Genomic DNA, 12462 nt, shown 5'->3' with positions numbered 1-12462 from the left:
TTTTCACTTCAAAAGGCTATACCGGAGATTGTTGAAAAAAAAAAAGTTGGCCACGAGATAATCTAGTTTGTATTTTGTACAATTTTAGAAACAATTCAATCATCTCGGTTAATGCCGAAAGTTGGACAAATATGTCTAATTCTGTCTATTACGTAAATATTTATGAAGGTCACCCGCTCCACCCGTGCAACCGCTTAGAAACAGGCCTGAAAGTCTACGTGTATATAGGCCTACCATTCCACCCAAGCATGCAACAACTGCCGTTTTCTCTATTTATCAACAAGTAAGATTAAACCTTGGAAATAACAAATGTAGAGGTTTTCAAAACACAACTGCACACCCAGGAGAAGTTTCCTTCAAGCAATGTTGTGACTTTTGTTAGAGCGTGTCCTTACTATATATGAACTGCATTACACAATGTGTTCGCCTATAGGCTCTGTGTATCACGCCTGATAGCAGCCAAGCTCTTGCACACATGCTCCTGGCAGGAAATATTGCAGAAGTAGCTCTTGCATACTTCCAAGAACTCGGAATTCCACGTTTCTGACTCCCAAATAACCTGGTATGTATACACTTGTCATTTTGCTCTTTTGGTTGGAGTAATCTTTTTTTACGACATTTCATCCGAAAGTATATCAGTACTGTGTCAAAGACAGGCAATATTCTGATTTTCTCACTGTTTTCTAATGTTAATCATTGCCATAAGCAGTCAATAACTTGATATGTTATCTACTTTCACACAAAATTTATTTTTCTCAATTAATTGAAAAGTAGTTCAAAGTACGAAAAAATCTTTTAACAGCACAGTCCTTTTTCCGATCACTGTAACAACCTAACCAAGCCTCGTACAGCTGTCATCAAACATTTGCTCATAGGTAATTTTATAAGCAATTTAGAACTGTCTTGGTGACCAGCTTTCTATGATATACACATAGAGGTCAATTTATGTGTTCTTTGAGAGAAAGTTCCTTTTCTGGCAAGTCTAGCTACTCGTTGGTAACTTACAGGGTACATCAAAGACTGCATGTAGCCTTTTCATCACTCAATAGACCAGCATGCACTCGGCAAGTCGGTCACCATGACCAAGCTGAGTAGTGCCTCCTTTTATTCTACCCTCCATGGTTATTCAAACAGGTGTCATTTCAAGCACCTACCACCCTGTTTTACAGGATTTTCAAGAAACCAATCAGTTTAAAGTACAACCTTCATACTGATATTAATACATACTATTAAGCTAACTGGCTTTAGTCAGTGGTCTGTTTCAATCATCATGTAATATTATATTTAACAAAGAAAGAATCAAATCTTTTCAGAGGCTATTTCACAGGCACAAACTAACCTATTTCTAAGTGCTTTCAAGGTCCTGAAATCCTTTCAACAAATTTAGTGCTTTAAAGAATTTCCAAGGCTAGCTGGAACCCTGTCATGACTCATATAATAAAATGTTCCATCATCACAAGTACATGTAACTTGCCTTATTAACTTGTTCCCATGCTTTCTGTAAAGCTTCGTTCTTCTTTTTATCCAGTTCAGTAATGACAGCTGCGATTTTGTTCTTGTCATTCAGCACAAATCTTCCTCTTCTTCATCAGATCATTGTACTGTGATAAAGTGAAAAATACAAACACACACACACACATATTACATGAGCAATTACATAACATTACAAAATCTGCAAGCTTTATGATAAATTCATACTGTAAATTTATACACTGTGTGGAATTCTATTTTTTGAATATTTTTTTAAAGTTTTTGTAAGAGAGAAAAACGGCTTTAAAAGATCAACATTACAAAACCAAGGCACACTGAAAGTCCCGCCATATCTTAGACTTTTTCAATGAAAAGTCTCCCTTCCTCCTCTTGAACACTCTTTTTGACGTCATTTCACCTAAGACATAACTCCCTACCATACGATTAATGTGCATTTCCAGCCCCAGTTAAATAATACACATATCATGATAACCATAGATTCTAAGATCTGTCAAAGCCAACTTTAGGAAGGAAGAGTTTGGGATGTACTAGAGGGCCACATCATGCCTACATGCATGGGTGTAGGCTGCCAAACTGTGTCTGGAATGTCATGTCCTGAAGTGCTACTGGGCAAAGCTAAGCACAATGACGTATGTAAACTCTTAAATGGTGGCCTGAAAGTGACTACTGAGCATTCGATGTTTGTCAATAAATACTCAAATAAAACGCACAGCTGGCTGAAAAATGAGATATTTTGTTTAACCTTATATATAAGTATAGCTCTTTTATTTAATGTATAGGTTGTATGAATGTTCTTTTCTTTTAACTAAACAGGTCTCATCAAGTGATACAGGGACTTATTTATTTGTCGTTTAATGCCATACATGGGAATTTTTCACTCATATCATGAGACTAGGATTATGGGTGGAGACTACTGGAAAGCTGGGATAAACCCCTGACTTTTGGCAAGTTATTGACAAACTTTTCCTACATATGACATACAGATCAGTACAATCATATTGGTTGAAATGAGAAGAAAACATAAAAATGATGCCAAAATCAGATGAAAGAACATCAAACTTATTTGCAAATGACCTTTAATATTTTTTGGGATTTTTTTTTCAAAGAGACAAAAGGTATTTGAAAATATTTTTGTATGGTGGGTATTTGGGACCAACTTTTGGTATTTATCATTGTTGCATAATAATGTTCTAAATAAGGATGTGGTGATTGTCTAATAAATTAATTTGAATGTAAATTTGTTTATTAAATCAAAGCATATGCATTTAACCTAAATTATGATACTATTTATGAACATATTAAAAATATTAATATGATCCAAATTGAGGTTTAATACATTTGTTAGCTGAAAAGAACAAATTCTAGTGCAAAATATTTATTAAACCTGTGTTACATCCTCATTTATGACATTATTAAATAAAGACTATAAATGCCAAAAGGTGGTCCCAAATACCCCACCCTACAAAAAATTATTTTCAAGTGTATTTTTTCTCCTTAAGGAAAAATCAGAAAAAATATTGCAGACCACATAAAGGAATAATGTTTCCCACTCTTTCATCTGAACATTATGTCATTTTTATGTTTTCTCCACCTTTGAAGACAAGTGGTCTTAAACGAATATCTGATAATGCAAAGCTGCTGGAACCCTCTAAAAATAACAGTACAATAATGAAGAATATGACATTACTTGTTCCTCTGCCTTGCCAAGCATGTTCATGGCTCTCATATTCACACTAGTAGACAGCTTTTTCTTTGTCTCCTGTAGTTTCTGAATTCTCCGCTGAGCTTCCCTTTGGATCGTTTGTCTCAAAATCATATGCTGTGTTTTGCTGACCAAAATATTTCTTCTCGTCCACAATCCAGTCATATCTCTTCAATAAATCCCTCAATCTGAAACACAGTTCATGCATAGTGATTGATTGACTGATTTCCTTGTTTTTTGTTTCTTTTTCCCTTTTTTCTAAACATTATTTAACTTAAATGACAGTAGTCAGCTTTTAAACGGTGAAGGACAACAGAAAAGTCCTGAGGAAAACAATGCTCCTGCACCTCAACTGAAGGACCTCATAGACTTCATTTATTTGATTGTTATCTAATGGCATATCTAAGAATTTATTTATGAGTGTCTGAAATAACCACCAAACTTTGGTAAGTTACTCTCCTAGCCCCTCAGTAATGTCATCACTTCAATGCTCTCTCTGATGCTTTGTCATGTTTGGTGTCTTTTCATTGAAGAACTTTATCTAAAATCTCTAACATATTTTACATAATAATAATTTAACGAAAACATGTGAATATTATTAGAAAATACAAATACAAATGGATAACTATACATGTATGTTCGTCTCAAGTAATGAACACATGTGTATAATGTTACCTGAGCACCAGCTTCTGAGACTCTTCCTTAAGTTTGTGTTTTAAATCTTGTATCTTCACCTCAGAGGCCCCAATGTCTTTGCGAAGAGATTTAGTTTCATTTATTTTATCGCTAATGTCCTTGTTACATGATTTTAATCGGTCTTTCTGTGCATTAACCTCAGCCTGGGCATCCTTCACAGCCTTCTGTAAATGGTAATCAAAAACACAACTTTAAATGGTTAGTAAAAACACAACTGTAAATGTCAGTGGACAACACAACTATAAATGTTAATGTTAGTGGATAACACTACCGTAAATGTTAGTGGACAACACAACTGTAAATATAAGGAGGACAACACAACTGTAAATATTTGTGGACAACACAACTGTAAATGTTAGTGGACAACACTACCGTAAATATTAGTGGAAAACACAACTGTAAATAATAGTGGACAACACTACTGTAAATATTAGTGAACAACACTACTGTAAATGTTAGTGGACAACACTACCGTAAATATTATTGGAAAACACAACTGTAAATATTAGTGGACAACACTATCGTAAATATTATTGGACAACACAAATGACAACACTACTGTAAATATTAGTGGAAAACACAACTGTAAACTATAAATCTCACAGTATTCCTTCACAGTATACTGTAAATTAAGCAGTAATGCCAACCATAAACACACATCGTGCTTCCTTCACCGTATAATGTTATTGTAAATTAAAAAGTAATGCCAACCGTAAGCACAAATTTTATTTTTCTTTACAGTATAATGTTACATATAAAATAGTAATACAACCAAAAACACAAATCTTCTTCTTAGTTCACAGCATAAAGCTTAAAGCATTCTAAATACACAGACAATCCCCGTCAGTAAAATTATGCACCCAACTGAAAATCATACCATTGATGGCACTAAAATATTATTCGTTCTTTCTGCATGGCACCCTATACATGAAAATCATGCCTGTACCCAAATAGAAATACTGTCACAAAGCTACAAAATGGACAAATTAAAAAAGTATCACGAGTGAGAGCTTACCTTTGTCTCTGAGGAAGCTTGCTGCAGCTGGGGGATCTGCTCCTCATACTCTCTTATTGCCTCCTCAACAGTCTTCAGCTGCTCCTCACCATTAGCAATGTCTTTCTCCAGCTCTTCTTTTTCAAGGCGCAAACTTTCCATCTCCTGTGAAAAAGAAAAAGAAAATTAGTGACTAAATTCTGTTTCTGTAACTATATGGACACTAAACCATTTTGCCGTAGGCTAAAAACGTCAATTTCAAAAAACTAAAAAAAACACATATAGATGCCATTTAATGACAAACCATTCAAATCCATTGATTCCATAATCTGTCGCAAGACACCTGGTTTTCTGATACCACTGAAAATTGGCTGTGACAGTAACCCTAACAACAGCATAGCTTAAATCCTCAGTAAATTTGATCAGTAGAGCATAAATTTGGACGTAATATGAAAATACAATTCATAAGATAAGAGTGAGTGAGTGAGTGCTTGGGGGTTAACGTCGTACTTAGCAATTTTTCAGTCATAAGACAACGAAGCTTCACTGAGAAGCCTTACCAAAGGCAAGTAAGCCGCCCCCATAAGATAAGAAGACTAAAATGTATTGTTCAGGTAACAGGACACACAAACTTCACAGAAATTATATAATAACCCCTTCCGTCAATTACCATTAATATGCCAAATCATGCACTGTGTCTGTGGTTGAATTTGTTAAAGATTGAGGGTACAGTTTACAATAGTACAATCATTTCCATTAAACACCAATGAAATAAACCAACCAAAGCAGTCTTCAAGCATGGCTTTAAATGATTGCAATCTGAACTAATATTCTACTCTAACTTTTCAGTTTAATTTTGGCAGATTCACAATTTATGAAGATATACCTGATTTGAGGGTTAAATTGAAAAGTAAATGAATCTTGCAATTGATTCACCATGTTTAGGTGATGACACAAATACTTTTCTTTTCATGATGAATTTACTGAAAACTTTTAGGCCTTTGTGTGGCTGATTCTGGGTGATTTGTACTTCAGGTGCTCCTAACATGAAAACATGTTTAATCTAACCATAAATTGACAAGATGGTCTCTTAAAACTGTCGTGAATTAGCATGATCAATGAGATACCAAATTGGTTTCCGCTTCCTTGATCATGAAGTGACAAACAGCCTCAAAATAAATCTGTCCAACAAAGAGGGTGTGATGGGAGACAGCTTTACATATTAATTTCACTATGACTAACCATTCTTGCTATTAAAAGTCATATCTGTTCATCTTCTCAAGGTTGACTGTAGCATCTTTAGGTGGGTAATTCAAATAAAGTTGTTCTCCAGATGCAGTACTTCAGTGAAAGAACACCAAAGAGGTCACACAATTTGGACTTACATAAAAACAACATGTGAGTGTAGATATCTGCTGAAAAATTTTATTGGTAAGATAAGAGTGAGTTAAGATTAGCTTTTAACTGGACCAAACTACTAGCAGTGTTCAATTCAGTCTAGCCATAGACAACGACTAAACTTGTACAGGTGACAAACCTGTTGTTTTAGTTTGGTCTCTTTATTAGACTGTTCCAGCTTTTTCTTGGCCTTCGTGACTTCCTCTTCAGCTCTCTTCAGTTCAGTTTCTCGCAGAGCTTTGGCATTTTTTAGCTTGTCCTGAAGGTCCTTCAGTTTGTCCTTGGCCTTTTTCTGCACTTCCTCAGCATTTGACAAAATCTCCTTTTGCTCCTCTGTTCAACAGTCACAAACATTCACTCATACATGAACTTTATGTTATCCACGTATTGGTCAAAATTACATGCCTCATTTTGAATTATTTGTTGATTGTTGCATAATGCCATGATCCTTATACGACAGCGGGTGGTTTTATAGGTGGAAGAAACCAAAGTGTCCAACCTTTGGAAAGATACTGTTGTGACAACTTTCCCACATGTGACGCACACATATGCATTTATTATACAGCTTTGAATGTGGTCCAGTAAAATTTGTGGGATCATACTACGTGAACGTCCTATACTTGGAAGTGATACTGGATCCTGAAAAGCCGTATTTCTACCATATTGCACAGTAGAAAAGAGAGGTATCTTTATAGGCTAAAAGCATATAAGGACGATGCAGTGTTTATCATTTGCTCTGCACGTTTCTGTAAACACTGATAAGCTTCACCAGTCGTGACTTAACCAGTGAGGCCATGTGAAGCTACTGAGTAACTGGTCAGACTGTTAAATGATTGCTGACAGTGAACCTACCTACAGACTGTTTGAGAGCATTAACCTCTTCAAGCTGCTGGTGTTGGGTGCTCTTCTCTAGGCGTGACTTAACCAGTGAGGCCATGTGAAGCTACTGAGTAACTGGTCAGACAGTTAAATGATTGCTGACAGTGAACCTACCTACAGACTGTTTGAGAGCATTAACCTCTTCAAGCTGCTGGTGTTGGGTGCTCTTCTCTAGGCGTGACTTAACCAGTGAGGCCATGTGAAGCTACTGAGTAACTGGTCAGACTGTTAAATGATTGCTGACAGTGAACCTACCTACAGACTGTTTGAGAGCATTAACCTCTTCAAGCTGCTGGTGTTGGGTGCTCTTCTCTAGGCGTGACTTAACCAGTGAGGCCATGTGAAGCTACTGAGTAACTGGTCAGACTGTTAAATGATTGCTGACAGTGAACCTACCTACAGACTGTTTGAGAGCATTAACCTCTTCAAGCTGCTGGTGGTGGGTGCTCTTCTCTAGGCGTGACTTAACCAGCGAGGCCATGTGAAGCTACTGTGTAACTGGTCAGACAGTTAAATGATTGCTGACAGTGAACCTACCTACAGACTGTTTGAGAGCATTAACCTCTTCAAGCTGCTGGTGTTGGGTGCTCTTCTCTAGGCGTGACTTAACCAGCGAGGCCATGTGAAGCTACTGTGTAACTGGTCAGACAGTTAAATGATTGCTGACAGTGAACCTACCTACAGACTGTTTGAGAGCATCAACCTCTTCAAGCTGCTGGTGGTGGGTGCTCTTCTCTAGGCGTGACTTAACCAGCGAGGCCATGTGAAGCTACTGTGTAACTGGTCAGACAGTTAAATGATTGCTGACAGTGAACCTACCTACAGACTGTTTGAGAGCATTAACCTCTTCAAGCTGCTGGTGGTGGGTGCTCTTCTCTAGGCGTGACTTAACCAGTGAGGCCTCATGGACCTTCAGCTCGTACTGTTGCTTCAGCTGCCCATACCTATGAGAAACAATTTCAGAAACTTTAGAGCCGACGCATAATGTGCAATATGAACGCATGGATCAAGCTAGACAAGAGACCACAAAATGAATGTGGCACACAACATTTTACCAACATAGGACAATATCTGAAGTAGTTACAGGGTTCGTACAAGTATGTGAAAATGAAATTCAAGGAGTTTTCCAGGAGTGTTTTGTCATTTTCAATGCTAGTTTAAACTTACCATGGTGCAAATTATAGACCATATTTTAAGTCTGAATTATAGATGCTTTAATTTGCATGCATGTATATTGAATAGTGTGCTTGCTTTTGCAAGAAATATCTGCCCTTCACCTCTGTAATGCGAACATTCTTTGACCCGGTCTTGGCTCAGTAAAAAAAATGAATGCAATATATCATTATGCAGGGCTTCCTCTGGGTCAGTATTTTTTTTTAGCCAGTCACTTTAGCCACTCATCAAACTTTGTAGTAAATACTATTTTTCTTTAGCCATATTTCCTTAGCAGCCACGACTCTTGTAGGTCTCCTTCTGTAATTCATTTCTATCTGCCTTGGTGTAGCTGCTAGGATCAGTTTGGTATGTTCCAGCTATATCTGGAGTTCATCAAATGTTACATTTAGAACAACTGTCCTCAAAATAATGGACCAATGCTTGGCAGTATGTTTTTGCTTTTTGGAAAAAAAAATATCAATCCTTTTTTCAACCTATCTGTAGGTTCCTAGTGAAATGTAATTTCCTCTATCAGAAAAATTTGTTACGAAATTAATTAATTAATTTGTAAAAGTGCAACATTATGATCAGTACATTGGAGTAACACAGTCAGACAGGAGAAAACCCGACGGTGTACACATTTATGTAACTGCACATATTCTGAAACATTTAATATACTTTTGGATGCAAAGAAAATAGTTAATTAAGTGAAAAAGTTTAAATTTTCATGGGAGGTAACTTCATTTACAGGTGTAACTCCTCCTTGATTTATTTCCCTTGATAATTTTTTAATTTTTACATGTCATGATTCTCATTCGTTATTTGACAAAAATGATTTCAAGCGTTATTTAATGTAAGTCCAACTTGCAACAATGCTGAATCCCCTTTGTAGATTTCTGTAAAGTAATCGCCATACAACTGTGTTGTTGTTGTTTCGCCGAGATGTGGTCGATTGAAATGAAAGTGGACACCGACCGCCATTACAACTTCCTTTTTTCGGGACAAATGTAATTCTGTGTATTTTAGGGTGTAAAGTCTTTTTTTGCTGCCAGCCTGCCTTTTTGGTGTACAGGTGCATGCTTGGTATCAAAATTATGGAAATTGTCTAAGCTTTAGGCAGGTATGACTTTTAATGCTGAAAGTTTGAAATTCTGGGCGAGGGGACACAAGGAGACAGGTGGTAATGAGGCTGCGAGTGACGTCCCCTTGGCGTTGCTAGGCACCCCTCCCAGCTGCCGGCATAGAAAGGTCCAGATTTTGACGGTCAAGCTACATGTATGTCAAGATTTTTATGGCTTCTTTTTTCACGGGCTGGGCCAGGTATGCACCAAGGATTATTGGCCACGGAATGTTTGGGGATGAGCTACAGCGTTAAACTTTAAAATTGTCGCTTATGGAAAAAATCTGCTAAAAACCCCAGAAAACTCTCATGGTAGATTTTGTACAACATTTGTATTTTTTCTTAGTTTGTTGCCAAAAACATTTGCATTTTTTAAAATTTTATCACCATTTCAAAAAATTCTTCTAAATTTGCAAAAATGGCGAGTGCGAGCAGAAGCCCTCATTATTGGAGAATTATCAGCGAGCTCCCGATAAACAGACTCGGCGGTCAGCGGACAATATTTAAGTTCGGGACAAACTAAGATTTTCAAGGAGTTTCCAGGAGTATTTGTCTTTTTTAAGGACTTTCAAGTACTTGGAAATGAAATTTTATTTTTCAAGCACTTTTAGGGAGTTTCAGGACTGTGCACACCCTGAGTTATAACACACACACCAACATCCAATCAGAATCAAGGAAATCACTAAATATGCGTAGACTGAGATGGTTATTAAACTTGATCTATTAAAATTTCCGAGGAGTGAACATGCCCACCAAATTTTATTAAAACTTTAAAATATTTTGAGCCGTTAACTGCATGAAAACCAAACGTCTTTCATTTGTACTGAGTGCCTGTACTAGTAGAATGCTTGGTATACTCTCTTAGCCAGAAGGAATATGGCAATGCTATTTGCTCACCTGTCAGCCACAGTCTTCAGTGAGTACAGTTCTTTTTCCACTTGTTTCAGCTGCTCCTGTTTACTGTTCAGCTTCTGTTCTACTTCCACCAGCTCTTGTAGTTTGGTCAAAATGGAAGCAGTCTGAGCACGGGCACCTAAAACCAAAATCATCATCTCAGTCAGGTGTACCACAGAATCAATCCTAGGGGAGGCCTCTCAAACTGATCCGAGTTTGCACAATATACATGTATTTCTCACCATCATGCTGTCTTCTTGTAAAGGATCAGTGTAATCATCATATGTATGGTACTGCACGGCTGAAATGGCAAGCTAAAGACACCACAAGATTCCAATCATGATGAATGTAAATCTTGTTTCAATGTCATCAGTGATAACGTTTGAAGTTAACCCCAAGCTCTGGTCTTAAGCCCCATCCAGACTGTTCAACATCGTTCACTGTTTGTTGACTCAACAGCAACCTGAATGCTGTTGAGGTAAATTGGGTGTCCCGTCCACACTAATCAGATAGGTCAACATTGTCCAACACTGTTGTGTGTTGAACTGTGTTGAGCTGAGTTTTTTTTAACTAAACTTATGATAAATTGGAGGGAAATTTCCATCTTTCTCTCCAATGCATGAGACACAATGATGAGCAGCCAGAAGAATCATGTCATGGGTTTATTGGCTGCGCTTATGGCCATGGTCACACTGCTGTATCAATGGAACTGAGACCACTTTCTCTCTTTCGTCTTAGGTGCCACCATTTTGCCAAGGTGACATGCCTTAAAACCGTCACGTTATTTCTACATGCCTTCTGATTGGGTACATTCAATCAACTTGACAAAAAAATACACCTGCACACTACCGATTCAACAAAGCCGGATGGTGTTGAGTGTTGCTGAACGGAGCTGGAGAAGCCTTCCAAACTACTCAACACGGTTCAACTTGTTGACTCAGCTTCAAGTTGAGTGATGTTAGTTAGTCCTGACAGGGCTTTAATTGTCAATGGTGTGGTAAGAGGCTAATCTGTATAAGGATAATTGAACAGTAGTTGCACCTCTGCACAACACATACCTAGGGTTTTCATAGTTTTTGCTTCAGAGGGGAACACTCTGGCTGTAGATATTTATTTAATCAGGACTCTGTACCTTACAAATTTTAGATTTCCATGAATTCCCCTCACAGGAACAATATTCACATTTACCTGGCTACTTCTTATAAATAATCAAATTAATAACTGATGCAATTTCAAGATGCTGGAAAAGAACTTTCTGCAAGAGAATTTCATCAGGCTTTATATAGTAGCTGAGGTTGGTTCTGTAGTGTGTTTTTACATGTTCCCAGCTGGATCTCAATTTAAAGGTTTTACCGGGTCACTAACAAAAAACAACAGCTTTTTCAAGGCCTGGAAAAGTAAGTTTCAATTTCCAGACTTAACAAATTTCGTTTAATGCCACACTCCAGGAAAACCCACCACTCTTTTGTCAGGTTAATGAACCAGAAAAACCTCCTGATAAAGCCGAAGAAAACCCAGCGATAGTCAGATTCCAGCCTGCCACCTCATTTGTCAAAGGCTGCGATAAAAACAGCACTAGCCAAATGAGGCAGCAAGGCCCACTACAGCAGCCATATCAGCCAATATCACTAGTGATAACTCCAAAAATGATCTGAGACAATACCAGTCATTACCTACATGTATATTGTCCAGAGAGTTTTGGAAACAGGTGGAAGTAAATTACAAAATAATGCCTCTTATATACACGTGAAAAGGCGCCACAGTTCAGAGTAGATTGACACAGCAGCTTTTAAAATGACACTAATACAAGATTTTAAGAAGCTTACCTCCTGTAAGAGTGCCAGCAGGATCAAAAGAATTTCCATCCAGGGTGACAGATTTCTTCATGATTTTGTCATCAAAAGTTACTTTCTTTGCAATGTTCATATCCTTGCAGACAAAGCTGGATCCAAACACAAACTCCATTGCAGGTTGTAGGTCCTTCTCATAGCCAATCAGGGAAAGTGCAGTGTTCACGTTATCTTTGCCCACCTATTAAATGTGATGTATAAACAGTGTTTGAATAAGTATTTGGCAGTAACTAAAACTAAGTCATTGGTTACTGATGTAAGATTCCAATTCTAAAAAATCTTG

At 37.4% G+C, this 12462-nt stretch overlaps 1 protein-coding gene across 1 annotated transcript in view; it reads right to left on the bottom strand.

Moving 5' to 3' along the window:
- The window catches only part of LOC135470130 (structural maintenance of chromosomes protein 2-like), a 29387-nt gene that overhangs the window by 3051 nt on the left and 13874 nt on the right, over positions 1-12462 (bottom strand). The window contains 10 exon segments of the mRNA XM_064748893.1: positions 1475-1570; positions 1572-1601; positions 3179-3280; positions 3282-3381; positions 3869-4053; positions 4905-5048; positions 6421-6614; positions 7980-8104; positions 10333-10468; positions 12156-12360. Coding sequence (XP_064604963.1) covers positions 1475-1570; positions 1572-1601; positions 3179-3280; positions 3282-3381; positions 3869-4053; positions 4905-5048; positions 6421-6614; positions 7980-8104; positions 10333-10468; positions 12156-12360 — 1317 coding nt within the window.

Source organism: Liolophura sinensis, chromosome 7, assembly GCF_032854445.1.
Source record: "Liolophura sinensis isolate JHLJ2023 chromosome 7, CUHK_Ljap_v2, whole genome shotgun sequence".
Classification (NCBI taxonomy): Eukaryota; Metazoa; Mollusca; class Polyplacophora; order Chitonida; family Chitonidae; genus Liolophura; species Liolophura sinensis.
The sequence above is the reverse complement of the archived record's forward strand: the minus strand, read 5'-3'. Positions and strand labels throughout refer to the sequence as shown.